General features: G+C 44.5%; 1 protein-coding gene across 33 annotated transcripts in view; it reads right to left on the reverse strand.

Moving 5' to 3' along the window:
- Positions 1 to 23: 23 nt before the first annotated feature.
- The window catches only part of LOC135364553 (acyl-coenzyme A synthetase ACSM1, mitochondrial-like), a 36,635-nt gene continuing 15,800 nt past the window's right edge, over positions 24 to 20,858 (reverse strand). For 2 of the 33 annotated variants that reach the window (XM_064592726.1, XM_064592723.1), the window contains 7 exons: positions 19,181 to 19,261; positions 18,525 to 18,626; positions 11,503 to 11,630; positions 9,344 to 9,501; positions 6,419 to 6,486; positions 4,217 to 4,304; positions 27 to 1,115 (listed from right to left, as the gene is read on the reverse strand). In XM_064592726.1, the coding sequence (XP_064448796.1) occupies positions 1,096 to 1,115; positions 4,217 to 4,304; positions 6,419 to 6,486; positions 9,344 to 9,501; positions 11,503 to 11,630; positions 18,525 to 18,626; positions 19,181 to 19,261 (645 nt within the window). In that variant the 3' untranslated portion in view covers positions 27 to 1,095. The other 31 variants (XR_010411886.1, XR_010411884.1, XR_010411901.1 and 28 more) reach the window with 31 other exon arrangements.

The following is a 20,858-nucleotide window of genomic DNA, read 5'->3' on the forward strand; positions in this document are numbered from 1 at the left end:
TTCCGAAACCTTGCCATCAAGAAGGATGAAATGTTTAAAGTGTTAACAGAAACATCCAACGAGAAACCTGTGGCCAGTGAAATGATCCTTCAAAACACACTACAGAGTAAGGAAAACCGTCGGGGATAATGATGGGCATTACTTCAACGGTAAAGGTGTCAATCCTCCAAAAGACATAATAATTTCTCATGTGCATGCATTAACAACAGAGTGTCGAAGTACATCAGGCAGAAACTGAAAGAATTGCTGATGGAAACAGATGAATCCCTATTATAGCTGGGGAATTCAGAACCCTCTATCAGTCATTGACAGATCCAACAGATACAGAAATTCCATGAGAATACAGGTGAACTGAAAAGCATCACCAATCAACTGGATCCATTAACATCTGCAGAATAATCCATTCAACAACCAAACTAAAGACATTCTTCTCAAGTTCCCATGGAACATTCACTAAGAGAGGCCATATTCTGGGCCATAAGATACATCTGAACGACCAAAGGAAAAGAAATCACAGGACGTATGTTCTCAGACCACAAATGACTCAAACTAGACACCAAGTACTGAAAGATAGCTAGAGAATGACCAAAAAATGGAGATTAAACAACACACTTCTAAAGAACACATGGGTTGGAGGGCAGGTGGGTGGAGGGATGGATGAAAGAGGTGAAGGGGATTAAGAGTACACTTATTGTGATGAGCACTGAGAAATGTATAGAATTGCTGAATCATGTTGTACACCTGAAACTAATACTACACTGTTGGCCAATTATGCTTGAACTTAAAAAAAAAAAAAAAAGAACATATGGATCACAGAAGGCACTGCAACACAAATTTAAATCTATTTCAATCTAGGTGATCATCAAAATTGATGTATTAGAGGGATATTTCTATTACTGAATGGATATAAAAGGTCCAATAACTATAAAATTTTCTGCTCATTTATGAAGAACAGTATATATAAGCTACTTTAGTATACTTACAGCGAGGATGGTTCTCCAGATATAAATGAGAAAGACACAAACTCCCAAGGGGGCAGTGATAATGGGAAGTTTCCATAGAACTCCAACCCCATCAGGGCCAAGAAGGAAACGGTCAGGCACAACATGGACAAGCTGAAATAACACGTGAGACAATGAGGAATCTCAAAGATTTACAATGTCTCTGTCCCAAACAATCAACTTTACAAACCCTCCACCAGCCTCCCCCAGGTAAGCACACCTCTCAACTGCCTCCCCATGGAGGAGAAGGAGCACAGAGGGATTACAAAGGAACAGGGGCAAACTTTTGGGAGTGATGAGTGTGTTTACTATCGTACTGTGCTGATGGGTTTCCCTGTGTTTACCTATGTCAACTATCAACAAACTGTATTCTTGAAAAAGATGTTGTGATCATATATACATTATATAACACTGAAGCTGTAGGAAAAATCTAATAGACAAATCTTAAGAGATTTTATTTTGCCTACAAACACATGGCAAATAAATTTTCTATAGCTAACAGAACTTAAGAATTTATAAGCCAACATAAAATAGACAAGATAAGTAAATGTAAACTTACAGTAGGTAAGAAGTCACTGACTTCTATTGTACATCCATGAAGGACCTGGATAAACTCCTCTGGAACCTTTCCAAAAATAGGCCCAAAATTTATGGAAGAATGAGAAAAAGCAAGACTAAAAAATGTACTAGAGATATAAATGAGAATGTTCTATGGACAGATGTTTATAGATCAGGACATGAGTGAGAGAGAGACAGGAGGCTTCTATTAGAAGAATATGGGATTATTATTTCAACAAAAATAAATTCGAATTACTGTTTAGTTTCTGAAAACAGTGATGTTTTCTTTCAATGCCCACTTTGCTTCAGAATCACAGCCCAAAATGTCAGATTTCAGGGGTACATAAAGACTTTCATAATCAGGTGATCTTGTTTATTTTGATGGTATCTGTGACATTTTAAATTACTTGAACACCTATCTCCAAAAGCCAATGAAAGGCATTCATGTTCCTATTTCTCAGTATTGTAACTAAATCAGTCAAGAGCAACTCTAAAATTTGATTTTTAAAAAGATTTTATTTACTTATGTGAAAGAGAGAGAGAGCATGAGCAGGGGAAGGGGTAGAGGGAGACAGAAAAGAAGACTGCCGGCTGAGCAGGGAGCCCAAGCAGGGCTCAATCCCAGGACCCTGGGATCATGACCCAAGGCTAAGGCAGAAGCTCAACTGACTGAGCCACCCAGGTGACCATGAAATTTCATTTCTAAAAGAATACAAAATTCCTGGATATGGACACCAAAACAAAGAACACATCTCATTTTACAAAAACTGGAGTTCCAAGTATTTTAGGAGACAAGACGCTCACAATGCAATTCCTACTAATTCACACCAAGCTTGAATTTTGTGCAAACACAACTCTCTAGAAAGTACCCCTGAAATCTATAACATTTTCATCCTCAACCCTCACAGCTGAGGTCACAAACATGTGTGCTGGTGGGAAACATACACGGTCTTGGAACAGCCGCTGTCTGAAAGAGAACATTAGCTATCTGCTCAATGGTTGATCATGGGGATCAAATGCACAAAAGACAGAGGCCATCTTGTCACAAATGGAAAACACCCCCAGTTGTGGCCACGTGGTACATCTAGCAGCTGTCTGGATGCTGACCAGTAGCTGACTCTTAACTAGATGACATCCAATGGGGCCAATAACACTAGGTTCTAACAGACAATGGCCATGAGCAGGTGGAGGAGGGAAATGCGAGACCAGGTAGTTTATGCAAGAGCTCAGAGATGAGGGAGGGTGAGAAAGGCGAAGTGCTCTATGAGATGCAGCCTAGGCAGAGGGGAATATTTCCAATAAAGACTACGAAGAAATTCCCTCCATTGAAGACTCAAAAGAAACAGAATCGAGTCTATTTTGACTGGAGGTATTCATGTGGGATGATTCTGCCTCAACACTAGGGTCCTTCCTGACTACTCCCACTTTGCAAATCCCTCTCTAAGAATCTGGTGTAGGCCGATCTAAAGAAGTCTGCTTATTTCTAGAGTGTTCCCTGTCTGTCTCTCTCTCCTGAGGGTAAGGGTTTTCTTTTTTAAGGAGTGAAATAGTCACACTAGGAACCAGGTATTTCTTTATATTTGGACAATCCTAAGGACATTCAGGAGCTTTTGACTTTGGGGAAATCAACACTCTGTACACACTGGGCCAAAGAAAGGGTAACAACTCATTCACTTCCTGATTACATCAATCCATCAGATTTTCCTGTGACAAACGTCCCAGCGAGATGCGGTCACTTAGTGTCTGCTGGGCTTCTCAGGGCTCCCACGGACCTGGTGGGACACAGAGTCCCTGGGGACAGCCTCCAAGGCCAGGAGGAAAGGGCTGACTCCGAAGTTGTTACAAGTCAACCAACCAGGAAGCACAGAGCACAAAGGACATTTCACTGTTTAACACTCAAGACCCAACACCAATGCTTAAGATACCACTGTTCCCAGGGCTGCCAAACTTCACAAATATGAACAATGTGCTGACATGAAATCAATGTAGAAGATGGACCCTAAACATACAAGGCTTGAAGCAGGATCTTCACTGGGCTTCCAGGAGCCAGTCTAATGCCCGTAGCTCCTATAAATTAGCATTCCCGACATTTTAAAAGACAATTTTAATGAGATATAATGTACATATCATACAAGCCCCCTATTTAAGACAAAGAGCTCAATGGCTTTTCATATCTTCTCAAATCCTTCCTTCTTGCCACCATTACCCTAGTATTTGCAGGTTTCCATCCTGCCAGAGCTGCTCTTTTTGGACCAAGCAGCACAGACAGGACCCAGAACTTGATGTGGACGGCTGTGGCCACAGCCCCTTCAGGCTGACCGAGAAACCTGCCCTGTGGTCCCCGGTCTTCAGGAAGAACTGCAGTTCTTCTGAAGTTCTCACCAACAACCCCATGAAAAAACTATTATTTGACCACCATGTGAAAGAACCCAGTAGGAATGAAGACACCACTAGCAGCTTTGAGTCACCGGGGGGCTCAGGCCGTTCAGTGACGACGTCTTGGTTTGGATCAAGTCATGGTCTCATGGTCCTGAGGATGAGCCCCTCTTCAGGCTCTGGACTCACTGCACAGCTGGCTTGGGATTCTCTCTCTCCCTCCCCCTCTGCCCTTCCCCCCACACCTGTGAAGATGCCAGTGAAGTGCCATGTTTACTCACATTTGGGTTTGGGGAACCGGGACACCGCAGCAAGAGCACCAGGAACAACAGCCTCTGCACCTTCATGTCTTGGTCCTTTCAAGGGGTGCTGGGGCGTCAGGGAGGAGGTGGAGATGGGGGGTGGAGTGGAGGTAGGGGTGGGTGGGGTAGGGAGGGGTGGGAAGGGGTGGGAAGGGGATAGGGTTTTAATGAGGGTTGGGAGCAGGGTAGAAATAAAGGGTGGGATTGGGGAAGGCGTTTGTCAGGAGAAGAAGGGGTCAGCGACGGTGTCAGGGTCAGAGTAAGTACTCGAGGGGAGGTTCAGAAAGGGTAGTAGGTCAGCAGGTTAGTAAATCACTAGGTCAGCAGGAAACAGTAGCAGGTGAAGGGATTGGAGGAGGATACACTTTTCTCCAAGCCTTCCCCTGGTTGAACCATTCCTTAGCAACCCAGAGGCTTTATACTCTCTCTCAGCCAATCATCTGCCTTTGCCCCTGGTAGGTCATAATGGGCACCCCGCGTGACCTCATATTTAAAGAGCCCCTTCCCAACTGGCGCCCCACCACGTGCCATCCCAATAACAGGTCCTCTCTGGAACTTTGGCCATCCTTCTTGTTTCTGCTGCCTCCCAACCCAGGTCCCTGTTGCCCTCTTCTGGGCGCTATCTCCTTCCTTCCAGAACTCCCATCCTAGAGCCATTGGCTGAACAACATATAAAGCAAAGGAGGACAGAACTGCAACAACAAGCAAATACACAAGCAGAGTGGGAGGTTTCAACCCTCTCTCAGTGACTCAAAGCAGACAGAACATCCATAACATGTAGACCTTGAGAGCAAACCATCTGAATCCCACAGCTATCTCCGTATGTCTGTCCACATCCATAGACCACTGTGGAGGACACATTAACTTTAGGCATATAGGATACACTTACAAAAATGCACCCGATCTATTTTGGTCATAAGGGACATTTCAATATGTTTCAGAGGCATGAAATCACACAGAGCATGTTGTGGTAATATAATGTGCTAGAAATCATGGATAAAAAGCTCACTAGAAATTCCCATATGTTTAGAAATTGAGAAGTACCTCTACAAATAAAATAGGAGTAAAGAAATCCCAAAGAAAAAGCTACATTGGAACCGAATGAAATAAGCATGACAAAATTGTAATCAGATATGTCTTCTGGGCTGGTATATCCTGGGATATTAGTATGAGAAGACCGAATGGCCTCAAAATCATCCCTAATTGACGGAGACATTTGAACACCTCCAACAGCGGTAGATCTGTCGCTTATCTATGTGACCCTGCTACCCACTAGCTTGGGCTTTACGATATGAACCTCACAGGGGAAACAATCCAAGCTGACTCTCATGGGATCTCTTGGGACCTCCAGGAATGAGAGCATTTTAAGAGAAAACATTCACCAGCTTCTCTCCTGGGGGATCCAAGACAACACCCAGAGAGCTGGCAGCCCCAGGTGTGCTGGACGGGGAGAGCCAAGCAGGTGGGCAGGGCCAGGGACCCAGGTGACTGGACAAACCCCCTGTGATCATCTCTCTTGGGCCCTGTCCTGAGCCGAACCTCCTAAACTGTTTCTCTCTAGGACTAACACAATTAGTGTTATCTAATTGTGAGTTAATCCCAACTCATTCAGGCCCAAGGCAGCTGAAAATCAATGCTCTACAAACCACCACTTACTGTGTAAATTTCTTGTAAACAGGAACCATTTCAGCACTGCTAAAATAGGAACGCAGTATCTTTAACATAAATATAAATATATTTATATAATTAGCCATAAAATATAAAGAAGCCATAAAAGACACGCAAACAAAAACAAAACAAGGATAGCAAAACATTTGTATTAAATTCTGTTTAGAAGCTGCTGCCCGCCTCCAGAGCCCCAGAGTCGGGTGGTCCTGGTTATAGAAGGAGAGAGCAGCTACAGAAGGGGTGGAGTCAGACTATATATATATAGGCCCAGCCTATAAGGGGGACTAGGGAATTCCAGGAAGGATGGCCGGGGTCACCCTGATTATAACTGGAACAGGGAGCAGGGAAGAAGAAGCAGTGAACAGAGTTTGGGGGCCTCGAACAGGTGAGATCACTCGTGGAGGTGAGGAAGTGTCCCCAAAGCCAGTGTCAGCCTCCTGTCTACGAAGCCCTTCGTGGCCCCTGGAAACAGGGCCGGGAGCCTAGAGTGTGAGATCCAGCTGTGCTGCTTACCAGCTCTGTGACCCTGGGCTGCTTTCCTTCAGGGAGCTGGGGCGTCCAAGCCTGTGTCCATAACTGTGCTGAGGACAAGAGGAAGCCCCGTGCTGAGCACCTGTGGACATTAGCATCATCATCTCCATGGGGCAAGTGCCTTCCCAGATCCGGTGCCTCACGTCTCACAGCTGTTCAAAGCAACACTGGTGACAACCAGAGGTCCCTCCTGTTTCAGGCCTGTGCTAAGCCCTGCCCTTTGCACACATCATCTCTCGGGCTACAGATGGCAGGAGGACCTCATAAAGTGTGGGGAGAGCTCCGGGCCCCTGGGGAGGCTGAGGGATTCCTGGGCCCTGGGGAAGGGTGAGTGATTGGGGGGCCCTACGGAGGGCTGGGGAACGGAGCTCCTGGGCTCCATGGAAGGCATGGGGGATTGGGCACCCCGGAAAGGGCTGGAGGAGTCTTGCAGGTTTCCTGGGTCCCCACAGGGCAGATCCCTCCCACACCTAAGCTGGTGCAGGCTGGGACCTGGAAGCAGCACCATACAGAGGCAGCGGGTCCATGGCATGCTGGATGGAGCGGTGAGGAATGGTCTGGCAGGCAGGTGGAACCACCAGGCTGGGCTGCCCTCGGTGCCTTCCCCCTTCCCCAGCCACCTCACTAGCTTGGCCCTGACCTCACCCTCCAGCAGGGCATGGGCAAGCCAGGCAGAGGTGGACACCTGGGGCCAAGGAAGGGTCCCTCCCCAGACCTCTGTGTTGTGGTTGTTGAACAGACAACAGGAGTCACCCAGGGCCCCTGGAACCAGGGGGGAGAATCTGGCCCCAGAGTCCTCTCCAATGGGGCTTGGGGAGAATCATGGAGGGACCGCATTTAGCTCTGGTTCATTCACAGAATCAAAGCACAACACAAGTCCCCTTGGATGCTCATGTCCCTTTATTACCCCAGCTACATCCTGGGCGCTCACTCGGGGACTTGGAAGCAGGAGAGTAATGGATAGTAATTTAAAAGAACAAAAATGCTGCAATGTGAGCACTCCTGATGCTCTTAAAATCAATGTCCAACACTCCCCTCCTCACCCTCCCCATAGTGAGGAAACTGAGGCAGCCAGGGATTTGGCAAAGAAGACACAGTGGTTTCTGAGGGTTTTGCTGATTACATCTGACCAAACTCCTTTTTCCGAAGGTCACTTCTTTTAATCTTGCCAGTGACGGTTTCGGGCAGCTCTGAGACAAATTCCATCTGGTCAAGGATAAAGCAAACCCATCCCAACTTAGTCCTGCTGTCATTTCTTACCAATGCCCCAGGCTCCTCCTCTGCCCCTGCACAGTCCCCCAGACGGGCTGGCACCCTGTGGTGGCCCCAGTAGGCTCCACCAAGGCATGTCAGGGTGTCCCCTGACCCGGGAAGTTGGATGCAGCCCTGTGATGTGCTCTGACCAGTGAGATGTGAGTGGGAGTGAGGCGTGCCACCTCGAACAGAACACTTGAGACCACTGGTCTGGCATCCACTCTGTCCATCTCTTCTAGCACCTGGCAGTTACCTATGGTGGGTGCTCCTTTATCCTGGTCCCAGGAAGACCATGCGGACATGTGGCCGGAGCAAGAAAGATACTTCCCTAGTAGGAGCCACTAAGACAGGGGCTACTAGTTCCTCACAGGAACATCAGCCCATCCTAACTGGCCTGCATCCTCCAGTCTACTCTCTAGGAGGCGGCAGAGCCTTACATGTGAAGGACGAACTCCGTTTTCAGATACACTGGGTTTGAGTTCAGCTCTGCCCTTTTCTTCACTCCAACCTCAGGCAATTTACTGTGAGTCTCTGAGCCTCTCCCGTTTCCATTCTGTCAAATGGATGGTTATACCATCTCAGGTTTGGGGGGATTATATGAAATAACACATGTAGAGCTTTGAGTCCAGCGCCCGGCACACATGTTCAATAAATATTAGCTATCTAGCTTTGGGTAAACACTCAGAAAGCACAGCAATGTATTATTACAAAAGAAAGACACGTTAAATTTTTGACCCATGTATCCTTGCAAACGTGGTTTTTCAACAAGTCAGATAACATGTATATTTATTCACAGCCTGCTTTTGTCTCTTAATAATATATTTTTGTGATGTTTTTTATGTTACAAATAAGAGATCTGCATCATCTTTTTAAATTATAGGACAGCATTAATTACCACGAATAATTTAATCATTTCTCTATTGTTGGACATTTTCATAGTTCTCACATGGCACTGAAAACGAGGTAGAAAAAAAATCTCTCAGAATGTATTTTATGCTACAATAAATATTATTTTGTTACCTTTTGTTTGTTATGTATCTATATATGTATTGGGCTTCAATTTAGAATATATTTCTTACTACAAATAATGTTTTTTAAAAGTGTGGCAGTTGTTGACTTGAATGTCTTTTTCTTTTTTTCTTTTTTTCAAGATTTTCTTTTTATTTATTTGACAGAGAGAGACACAACGAGAGAGGGAACACAAGCAGGGGGAGTGGGAGAGGGAGAAGCAGGCTTCCCGCCGAGCAGGGAGCCCGATGAGGGGCTCGATCCCAGGACCCTGAGATCGTGACCCGAGCCGAAGGCAGACGCTTAACGACTGAGCCACCCAGGTGCCCCGAATGTCTTTTTCAAATTGTGAAAGATTTCAAATATCCTTCTTGGATATTTCTAGGCTCTTGGCTGATTTTTTTCTGTAGGTTTTTTGTCAGCCTTTTTGTTTTCTGACACAGGATAGAGGTTTCCATGATTAAGATGGATCTCCCCTAAACCCCTAAGTTGAATGCTTCTTCAGTAGAGAAAAATGCTCATTCCATGGGCTACGTAAGCTCCACCCCAGCCACCCCAGGAGATTTGGGGCAGCAGAGCCCAGGGCCCACTGGACGGGACCAGGCCCCATCCCTCTGCCCTCACTCACCTTCCTGGGGTACTTACACGGGGCTGGCACTGACTTCACATGCTGCTGTAGCTCCTTGGTGAGCTGGTCCCGGTCATGGGAGAGGAATTCCGGAGTCAGGACAATAAATGCCTTCACCACCTGCAGCGCAGAACCAGAGTGGAGGCTCAGGGGGAGTGGCAACCAAGTGTATAGTCTAAAAAGTAAATGTGTATTAAGTAAATGGAAAAACAAGTTGACAGTTGAGCCTCTGGAAAAGAACAGGACCAGTGTCCATACTTCCAATTTCTACTCTCTGCCTTGGAAAATTACTTCACCTCTCTCAGCCTCCATGTCCTTCTCTGATGTGGGGACAGCACGGCTTCATTCCTCAGGGCATGGCTCTCAAGATTCATCGAGATCATTCATATAAACCATGAAGCTCGTTTAAACTGATTTTTATTCCTATCATTATCATCACCATTTTCCCTATTATTATAGGTAGAGTTCTGTGGGCATTAAATCAATGGTGGTGATTAACTACGTTCCTATTATTCATGTCGCGTCTACAGGGCACAGGGCCTTGTCCAGAGTAGGTGCTCAGCACACAGTGAATCAATGAATGCTTGCTCTGGAGCCAGACTGCTCACATTCCCATTCTGGCTCCACCACTTGACAGCTTTGTGATCAGGCAACTTATTTAATCTCCTTATGCTTGTTTCTTTCCCTGTAAAAAAGGGTCTCAGAGTCCTTAATTAATGAGGTTGCTGTGAGGGGGAAATGAGCCGGCAGGTAGGAAGGGCTCAGAAATTAGGAGACGGGCAGCAGTAGCCCCAGCTGCAAGCCACATTCACAAGCATCATTTTCTGTCCCACATGGTTGAGGCCACACTGCTCTCTGGTGGCCACACAGTGTAAATGCACATGCACACCCCGGGGCCCCCCTCCACCCGAGGTCCAAGGTTGGAGAGACAGGACCAGGAGGAAGGTTTCCCGGCACCTGCCTTGGTGCCCACACACAGACACGATGACCTCTGTGTCCTCCTCACCTCCCTTCGAATTGGGTCCAGGCTGCTCACCAGAGCTGATTCAGCCACAGCCGGGTGTTCGGCCAGGGCATTCTCCACCTCTGCGGGCCCGACGCGGTACCTGCGGGCTCCTTCTTGGCTTCTGAGTGGCTGCCAGGGCCGGGTGACCCAAGCCCTCAAGTCTCATGTTTTGGAGGGTCACCTCGTCCCTTGTCACATAGGATAACTGTCACAGGAAGCCAGATACCTGTGCCCTGGCTCTCTCATGGGCCCCAAACATGAAGAATGGGCACTCCGTGCTGAGAAATACAACACTCACATGCTCCCCAGAGTTTCTCACCTCACTGCCTCTGCTCAGGGAGGAGGGTGAATATTTAGTTCTCCCCGAGCTCTGGGGCTGGGCTCAAGCAGCTTCCCTTGGCATGAAACCTACTAGAAGCCTCAGCCTTTATCTTAAACATTCATGCAAATTCTGCATACTCTTCCCCATCATATTAGCATGTTTTAGAAATTTAAAAGGTAAACACACTCAACTTCCCTGAAATAGCCAAGAGAACTTGTTACTCTGGTATAATGTGTCATTTTTTTTTTTCTTTCCAAATCACGTGAAGATTTAGGGACAACTGACTTGGAGCCAGACAGCTTTGGTAAATCTGGGTTGTACCCAGCACTCTGAAACTTTAGGGAACTTTATTCACTAGTCAGTAACCCAGTTCCTTCATCTGTAAAATGGGCATAACTGCATCTACCTTCTAGCACTGAGAGCTGGGTTATATAAAGCACTGCAGAGTGTGCATCCCCATAGTAAGTGCCCCATAAAGGTTTATGTTGTTGTTATCTATTATTAAAATTTTCAGTGATTGTTGTGTCCCATTAGAGGAGCCAAACATAGAGGAAGCTTCCTCAACAATAAGGGCCTATGTAACGTCTTCCTTCCAAATCCCTTAAATTGCATAATGTCTCATTATGGTTCGCCTTGCAGACCTTCTTGAACTACATTTTGATAGACTTTTCTGGATGCAGGGCTTGGGGGAGGTGCACAGGTATCCCCAGAAAGGGGGCCCATAGACAGAGCTCTGTTCAGAGTCAGCCTGAGCTAACCATCACCAAGCTTGGATGAATGTCAGAACAAGCTAGATCCCATGAGGCATGTGAGGGTGATGCCTCCCGGCTCAGGTCAGCCATACCTACCCAGAGGCATTGATGATGTCATCGTTCCTCCCCAGGAACCAGATGTAGCCCTCTTCATCCATAGTTGCTCTATCTCCAGAGTTGTAAAAGTCCCCACACTCCACTTTGGCTGTCTTTACTGGGTTGTCCTGCAAAGACAACAATACCCCTTTGTTGAAGGCAACGAGTTTAGAGATGATGAGCCACAACCTGGTGCTCAGATCTGGGTCTGGATCCCGCTCCTGGCTCTACTTGGCACCTGGGCAAGTTTTGTAATCTCTCTGAGTCTATTTTCATTATATCCAAGTACTCAATGAACACTACTTGTCAATTAGTGAACAATATTGAGCCAATTTTAAGGATAAGTTTTTAAAGTAACAACTCACTTTTGTGTGGCGCTCTAGTATAATAAAATTTCCACTAGAACATGGACCCTGTGTATTTTATTTATTGTTCTCAGCTTAGCATTCACATAGTGCCTGGATAAATGAGAGGTTCAATACACTTTTGTTAAATGAATTTCCTTCCCAAAATACTACCTCATCTGATCCTCCCAGAAAACCTACAAGGCTTTTATTTTTCTAATTAAACTGTTTATTTTAAGATCATTGTATATTTGCAGGGTACCTGGGTGGCTCATTCAGTTGGGCGGATAACTCTTGATTTCTGCTCAGGTCATAATCTCAGGGTTGTGAGATCGAGCCCTGTGTAGGGCTCTGCACTCAGCATGGAGCCTGCTTGAGATTCTCTGTCTCCCTCCGCCCCTTCCCTAACTAATGCACACATGCATGCATACATGTTCTCTCTCTCTCTCTCAAATAAATAAATAAATCTTTTTTAAAAAGATAATTATATATTTGCATGCAGTTATAAGAAATAACACAGAGAGATCCTGTGTGCCACTTACTCAGTTTTCTCCAATGGTAGCATCTTGCAAAACTACAGTTCAATATCACAACCAGGATACTGACATTGCTACAGTCCACCAATCTCACTTAGATCTCCCAGCAGTTTACTTTTATTTTTTTGTGTGTGTCTACGTGTATTTTATCAAATGTGCATCCACCACCAGAGTCAAGTTACAGAAGACTCCCGTCATCCTGAGGATCTCCTGTGTTGCTCTTTTATATCTACACCCATCTCCCTCATCTTTTCCCTCCCTCCAAATCCCTAAGCCCTCGGCAGGGACTGATCTATTCCCTAGTTTTATAATTTTGTCACTTTAAGAGTGTTACATAAATGGAATCCTAGAGTATGTAACCTTTTGGGACTAGCTCTGTTTTTATTTTTTTCACTCAGTATAATTTTCTGGAAATTCGTCCAGCTTCTTATGTTCATCAATACTTTGTTCTCTTTACTGCTAAATGGTACTTCATGTTATGGATGAACCCCAGTTTGGGTGTCAACCCATTGAAGGGCATCTGGGTTGTTTCCAGTTTGGGGCTATTGTGAATAAAGCTGCTCTCAACATTCATGTGCAGGTTTTATGTGAGGCTAGATTTTTATAGGCCATAACAGAAGAAATGAATGCTCAGAGAAGCACAATAACTCACTCAAAGTCACCCAGCTGGTCAGTGGTAGGGTTGGTATTTGAATTTAATTCTTGCTCCACAGCCTTTGTACTCAACCACCAAGTGTTTGCACTCAAACACTCAATGTGTTGAGATCATTCCTCTCATGAAACATGAAATGATTTGAAAAAGGTCCAGGAAAAAAAAATTAAAAAAAAAAAAATTGAATGACATCCCATTTTAGGTTCCCTTCCAATTGTTCTGATTGTATTAAGGAGACCCTCTGACATGTTTTTAAAAGCTCTGGAACTACCAAGAGTAAGTTTCAGGACTGGAGCTTTTAGTGGGAACAGGGTTTAGCTAGAATTCAAGAAAAATTGTTTTGTTTGCATTATAGTTATAGTTATAATTGCCTTCTGTTTTTGGCAAATCATACTGTTTTCCATTTGTGATACTGATTAACTTTTTAAAAAACATATGTTTTATTTTTTTAAAAGATTTTATTTATTTATTTGACAGAGAGAGACACAGCGAGAGAGGGAACACAAGCAAGGGGAGTGGGAGAGGGAGAAGCAGGCTTCCCGTGGAGCAGGGAGCCCGATGCGGTGCTCGATCCCAGGACCCTGGGATCATGACCTGAACCGAAGGCAGATGCTTAACCACTGAGCCACTCAGGTGCCCCCAAAAACAGATGTTTTAAAGTAAAATAATGATTATTGTGTGCATCTGTTCTAACCTATCTGGGGGGCTGCCTGAAGGACAGGTGCAAGGAACTCACTTTATGTAACTCAGAAAAAAGCAGCAGGCCCGGCTCATAGAAGCTACCAGGCAAACTACAAAAGTGAAGTTGCCTGACGTAAGAGATTATGGGTGGAGATATACAATAGACCATCAAGGTCTGGGGGAGATGCTGGAGTGAGTTTTGGGGTTTTTTTTGTTTTTTGTTTTTGAAATTAGGATGTTCAAGACAGCTATATGCATGGGGGAATTAAGACAGCCGTGAACATGCCTGGGCAAGATGCATGCTCAGCAAAGTCCTGAGAAAACCTTAAGCTTTCATCTCAGGCTGATCCCTAGGCTCAGAGCAAGTCCAGCTAAGTGGTGAAGGAGTATCCCAGCACAGAGCCAATCTGCACAGTGGTTGTTCTCTCTTCTTTTTTGGTTGGTGATGTTTTTCTTTGTTCATTTGAGCTCCTGCCCCTCAAGGAAATCTCTGTCAAAACATTAACTGAACACGAGCTAAAGGATCAGAAACCTCAGTAATCACACATGACAAACAATAGTCTTTAAAGAATTTGCAAAAGTACCACAACAAAGGACTACTATAGCCTTCAACAGTCCAAAATCAAAAAACAAAACAATGAAACCCCAGCAACCTCAACCCCCAGGGAAGTGGGAGAATCTGATTTCTAGAGTTCACTCATATGTGGAATTTAAGAAACAAAACAAATGAACATTGGGGAAAAAAGAGGGGAAGGCTAAGAAACTGACTCTTAACTGTAGAGAACAAAGTGATGGTAACCAGAGGGGAGGGGCAGGGGGATGGGTGAAATAGGTGATGGGGATTAAGGAGTGCACTCCTTATGATAAGCACTGGCTGATGTATGTAAGTGATGAATCACTAAATTCTATTCCTGAAACTAATATTGCACTGTATGTTGACTAAGTGGAATTTAAATAAAAACTTGGAAGAAATAATAAGTCAAACGTGTTAAGTGATCAAAAACTAAGAGAAAAAATGAACAAAGAACTAAAAAACAGAAAAAACTATATATGGACAAAAGATATTAAAGAATGATTCTATTTAGAATAGCAACAAAATGAATATAATACTAAGAATAAATTTAGTCAAGAAAGTGAAAGACGTACACTGAAAAATAAAAATTGTTGCTGAAAGAAATGAAAGAAGGTATCAATAAATGGAAAGACATACTGTATTAATTGGAGACTTAATATTTTTTTAAGATTTTATTTATTTATTTATTTATTTGAGAGAGCGAGAATGAGAGAGAGAGAGAGAGAGTGCACATGAGAGGGGGAAGGTCAGAGGGAGAAGCAGACTCCCTGCTGAGCAGGGAGCCTGATGTGGGACTCGATCCCGGGACTCCAGGATCATGACCTGAGCTGAAGGCAGTCGTTTAACCGACTGAGCCACCCAGGCACCCTGGAGACTTAATATTAAGATGACAGTACTACCCAAAGCCATCTTCAGGTTCAATGCACTCCCTATCAAAATCTCAGTGGTATAGAAATATTCATCCTAAAATTCATATGAAATCTTGACGGATCTCAAATAGCCAAGACAATCTTTTAAAGGGAGAAGAAAGTTCTTCTTTCCAGGGAAAAGAGCTTACACTACTGATTTTTAAACTTACTGCAAAACTACACTACTGATTTTTAAACTTACTGCAAAACTATAGATTTCATATGAAATCTTGACAGATCCCAGATAGCCAAGACAATCTTTTAAAGGGAGAAGAAAGTTCTTCTTTCCAGGGAGAAGAGCTTACACTACTGATTTTTAAACTTACTGCAAAACTATACTGGAAATAATCTAAATGTCTATTAAGAAATTGATGGATATACAAAATATGGTACACCCATACAAAACTGGCATTAAAAAAAAAAAGACACATAGATGATTGTAATAAAATAGAGAACCCAGAAAGAAATCCTCACATATATGGTCAATGGATTTTAGGCAAAAATGCCAAGACCATTCAGTGGGAAAAGTCAATCTTTTCAACAAATGGCACTGAGAAACTAGGATGTTCAGATGCAAATGAATGCAGTTACCTTATACACCATATACACAAATTAACTCAAAATGGATCAAAAACCTAAACACAAGAGCTAAAATTCTGAAACTCTTAGAAGAAAACATAGGGGGAAGTCTTCCTGATTTTGGATTTGACAATTATTTATTGACTATGACACCAAAAGCACGGGAAACAAAAGAAAAAAATAGATAAAATGTTCCTCATCAAATTTTTAAAATTTTACTTGAAAGGACACTATCAAAAGAGTGAAAAGACAATGCACTGAATGGGAGAAAATATTTGCAAAGCATATATCTTATGAGGGGTTCATATTCAGAGTATATAAAGAGCTCTTACAAATCAACAACAAAACAAACAACCCAATTTTAAAAATAGGCAAAGGACTTAAATAGACAATTCTCCAGAGAAGGTACACAAATGGCCAATAAGCACATGAAAAGATGCTCAACATCACTAGTCATTAGGGAGATGAAAATCAAAACCACAATGAGACACCACATCACATGCGGTAGAATGACTATTATACACACAAAACAAACAAACAAACCTGAAAATAACAAGGATTAGCAAGGATATGGAGAAACGGGAACACTTGTACATTGCTGATAGAAATATAAAATGGTGCAGCCACTGTGGAAAACATTTTGGCAGTTCCTCAAAAAGTTAAATATAGGGGCGCCAGGGTGGCTCAGTCATTGGGCGTCTGCCTTCGGCTCGGGTCATGATCCCAGGGTCCTGGCATCAAGCCCCACATCGGGCTCCCTGCTCAGCATGGAGCCTGCTTCTCCCTCTCCCACTCCCCCCTGCCTATGTTCCCTCTTTCACTGTCTCGCTGTCTCTCTCTCTCTGTCAAATAAATAAATAAAATCTTTAAAAAAAACGTTAAATATAGAATTACCATAAGATGCAGCAATTCCACTTTCAGGTATATATCCAAAAGAAGTGAAAGCAGGAACTCAAACAGATACTTGCACACCAATGTTCATTGCAGCATTATTCACAGTAGCCAAAAGATGGAAATAATCTAAATGTCTATTAAGAAATTGATGGATATACAAAATATGGTATACCCATACAATACCATTCAGCCTGAAAAAAAAATGACATTTGGTCACATGCTACAACATGGATGAACCTTGAAAACATGTGCTAGGTGAGATAAGCCAGACACAAAAGGCCAAATGTTGTACAATTCCACTTAATAGAGGTACCTAAAATAGGCAAATTCTTAAAGCCAAAAAGTATATTAAAGGTTACCAAATGCTGGGGATATGAGGAGGAGGGGGGAGTTATTGTTTAATGGGAACAGAGTCTCCATTTGGGATGGAAAAAATTTCTGCACATGCATGGTGGTAATTGTACAATGTTGTGATTTACTCAGTGCTGCTGAATTGTATGCTTAAAAATGGTGAAAAGGGTGAATTTTATATATTCTACCTCAGTAAAGAAAAGAAAGGAAAAAAGCAAACAAATCTCAGTGGAGGAGTGACAACCTATAGTCAAGAGAGCATGTGAAATGGGGTATATATCTACACAGGTGTGGGCATAGAGGAGGACATCTTTGTAAAATAAAATATGTTACTTCCAATTTAAAACAAAACTGATGTTGCTCTGGACCATCCCAGTTTAATTTAGCCAGAATCTCTATGATTGGATCCAAGAATTATTTTTTTAAATCTCCTCAACTGATTCTAACATACAGGCAGGGTTGAGAACCACTGATCTATATATCTGTTACTCTGTTTATTTCCTCTTTTATCCAAGCCTAAAATCGTGCTACTGTGAATTAAGGCTAGGGCCTGCATTATTTGCTTTTGGTCAATAACGTCACAAAAGGAGCAGCACCACCCACCCCCAAGGCCATAGAGTGAGGCCAACAGGGACACCAATGGTTGTTCCTGTGGAGAAAGGAGACGGGTCTGAGATCAACTTCAAGGTCTGTCCACTCTCCCCTGACCAATCTTGGAAGCTGAGAATTTGCCTGGTCAAGAGTTTCAGGTTTCTTTAGAACCTGTCACAGTTTTATGTAATCCCTGGATTTCTTACGTAGGGTTTGGGAACCAAAAAGATGTGGGTTTGAATCCTAGACCTGCCATTTATTTGACGTGGGGAAAACATACAAAGCTTCCAATTTGCAGTTTCTTCCTCTGTGAAGTGGGGGCACCACTGTCCTCTCTGGAGGCTCAGCAAGGTTAACAGATTTGTGCACAGCCTGTTGGTAAGTGGGACTGTAGGATTTGAACTCAGTCAAAGCTTCCTGCATACTCAACCTCAAGAGATCATTGGACAGGCGCCTGGGTGGCCCAGTCGTTAGGCATCTGCCTTTGGCTCAGGTCATGATCCCAGGATCCTGGGATCAAGTTCCACATCCGGCCCCCTGCTCTGCAGGAGGCCTGCTTCTCCTTCTCCCACTCCCCCTGCTTGTGTTCCCTCTCTCACTGTGTCTCTCTCTGTCAAATAAATAAATAAAATCTGAAAAAAAAAGAGAGAGAGATCATTGGAACCCAAGTCTGGGGTGCTTCTTTCTACCCTGTCAGCACTTAAGTGTCAGATGGTTTTGGACAGGAAAGGATGTGAGAACACACTAGGAGCTTAGAGATTAATTAGAAGAGGCTTCATTGAGTTGGAGTGACTGAAGAGAGGTGTGAAGAAGGCTCGTAGTACAGAGTTGTATCCACCCCCTTAGTACCCACACTGCTCCCTGAAGGGATTTGGGGGGCCTGGAAGTGGGCAGGTGAGGATCACCACTTACTTCATAGCCCATGAAGAGGCCAATGGGCTTGGTGGGCTTCATCCTGATGCCAATGTTGCCTTCAGTGTTGAACGGCAGGCTGTTGCCCTTGTCGTCAATGATCTGGAGCAACAGGCCTGTGGATCCCAACCTGCAGGGCCACCCCAACACGCCGGCCCCACCCACACAGTACCTGACTATTTGTGTGACACTGGTGAGAATAAATGGGGGGAGGAGCCCTGTCAAAAAATAGATTACAGCTGTCAGAAGACTTTGAAGTCAGGAAATGGTGAAACCCAAGTTATGGGTCTCCTGGTCTCACGGATATGCAGACGTGGCAAACGTGTCTTCAAGCTAGAAAACACAGATCAGGGAAAACTAGAAGCACCAGCTGATGGAGAGAGCTGCCAGGGCTCCCTCCAGGTGCTCTGGTCCCATCTGTTGTGTATGAGGCTTCCGGCTGCCAGGCTGAGCAGCATTCATGCCCAGGATACTGCAGTTCTCAACTGAAGCCTCCCCAGGAAATCGGCGGGAAAACAGGAGGAGAGGAAGAAGGACAACAACTGGGGTGGGGGTGGGGTGGAGTGGGCACAGCTGGTTCTGTCACCTGGTGTCCCACAATTGTTCAATCCCAGCTCAGCCCTAACTGCACCCAGCAAATGCCTTTAGGACCAGACCTGGACGTCGAAGGAGGGGATGCCTTTCCCGATGGAACCCGGCTTGATCTTCATTCCACGGAGAGTGACACAACTTACTCCCTATTCATAAAAGAAAGAAAATGGGGTTGGCCAAAGAGTCCAGGCTGATTACAAAGCATTAAGAACCACACACAGCATCCTCACTCATCCATGTCATTCGATGCTATGCAAAGAACCCTTATGGGGAAGCTAGAAGGCCCAGATTCTAGGTGCAAGGCATGGACCCAATTCTGGTCAGCAGATATTCACCACACCTGACATAGACTGGGCCTGTGCGAGCTCCTGGGGCTACCGGGTCCACTGCGAGGGGCCAAAAAAGAAGCAAAGGGGTGAGCCCGGGGCTGTGGGCATGTAACGTGAGGTGTGGAGTATGCACTGTATGTCAGACATGTGTCCGTTTGCTAGAGGAAGGCCATGATATCATTTAACATTGACTCAGGCTGTTAAACAGTGATAGGAACCCTGTCTCAACGACTCAGAGCTGTGCTGAGAATATTCAGATTGTGTTGTCCCCTCTGCTAGGCAACTGCCCCACCCCCATTTATCCTCCTGATGAACTTTATTCCTCCTTTATGGTACTCTAAAATATCTTTCTAAAGCTAAGCTAGACCAGGATTTGAATCTTTTTTTTTTCTTTTTAAGATTTTGTGTGTTTATTTGAGAGAGAGAAAAACGAGAGACAGAGTAGGGGTGGAGGGGGACGGGCAGGGGGAGAGGGAGAAGCAGGCTCCCCAGCTGAGCAGGGAGCCCAATGTGGGGCTCAATCCCAGGACCCTGGGACCACTACCCAAGCCAAAGGCAAATGCTTAACCGACTGAGCCACCCAAGGATTTGAATCTTGACTCCAGCTATGTGCCAATTAATCCCCCTTCATCTTCTCTGTAAAGGGGTAATTATAACACTTAGCTCTCATAGTACCTGTGAGTGTGTGGAAAACTCTTCACACAGTGCCTGGCACACCAAGTTAGCTCCATAAACAGTCACAACTAGCTATTATTCTGGCCCCAAGAAAAGTCAGTTGGGACATTCTCCTTCTGTAGTATTTTTTCCCACACTTCCATTGTAGCCAAGAGAGCATTATACTTCTTTTTAAAAAAATATTTATCCATTTATTTTAGAGAGATAGAAAGAGTGCAAGAGTGCTTGAATGGGGTTTGGGGAGCAGAGGGAGAGAGAGTCTTAAGCAGACTCCCCGCTGAGCATGGAGCCCTATGCAGGGGCTCAATCCCACGACCCATGAGATCACCACCTAAGCTGAAACCAGGAGTCGGAAACTCAACCCACTGAGCCAACCGAGAGCTCCCAATTATCCTTATTTTTGCTTGTCTGTTTCCCTCAGTGAATAACAAGCATCCTGAGAATAGAGACTGCCCCATTCATCTCTACTACCCTAGTATCTAGGGCAACACTTACTTAAAAACAAGAGTAACAGCAAGGTGAGCATGTACAAGAGGTTGGACATTGTAGCCAGAGCTTTATATACTTCCTTTCGTTTCCCTTATCACAACCCAGCGAGACTGGGTTATATTTCCATTTTGGAGACAGAGAAGCAGAGACTCTGGAAGGTTCAGTGCTATGCCAGTGGTCTTGAAGCCTGTAATTGGCAAGCTGAGATTTGAACCGGGGTCTGAGTTCCTGAGAGGGAAAGCTCTTCCTC

This window comes from Mirounga angustirostris, unplaced genomic scaffold, assembly GCF_029215605.1.
Source record: "Mirounga angustirostris isolate CCGP_5_RB_7025 unplaced genomic scaffold, mMirAng1.0.hap1 SCAF_5, whole genome shotgun sequence".
In the NCBI taxonomy this organism is placed as follows: domain Eukaryota; kingdom Metazoa; phylum Chordata; class Mammalia; order Carnivora; family Phocidae; genus Mirounga; species Mirounga angustirostris.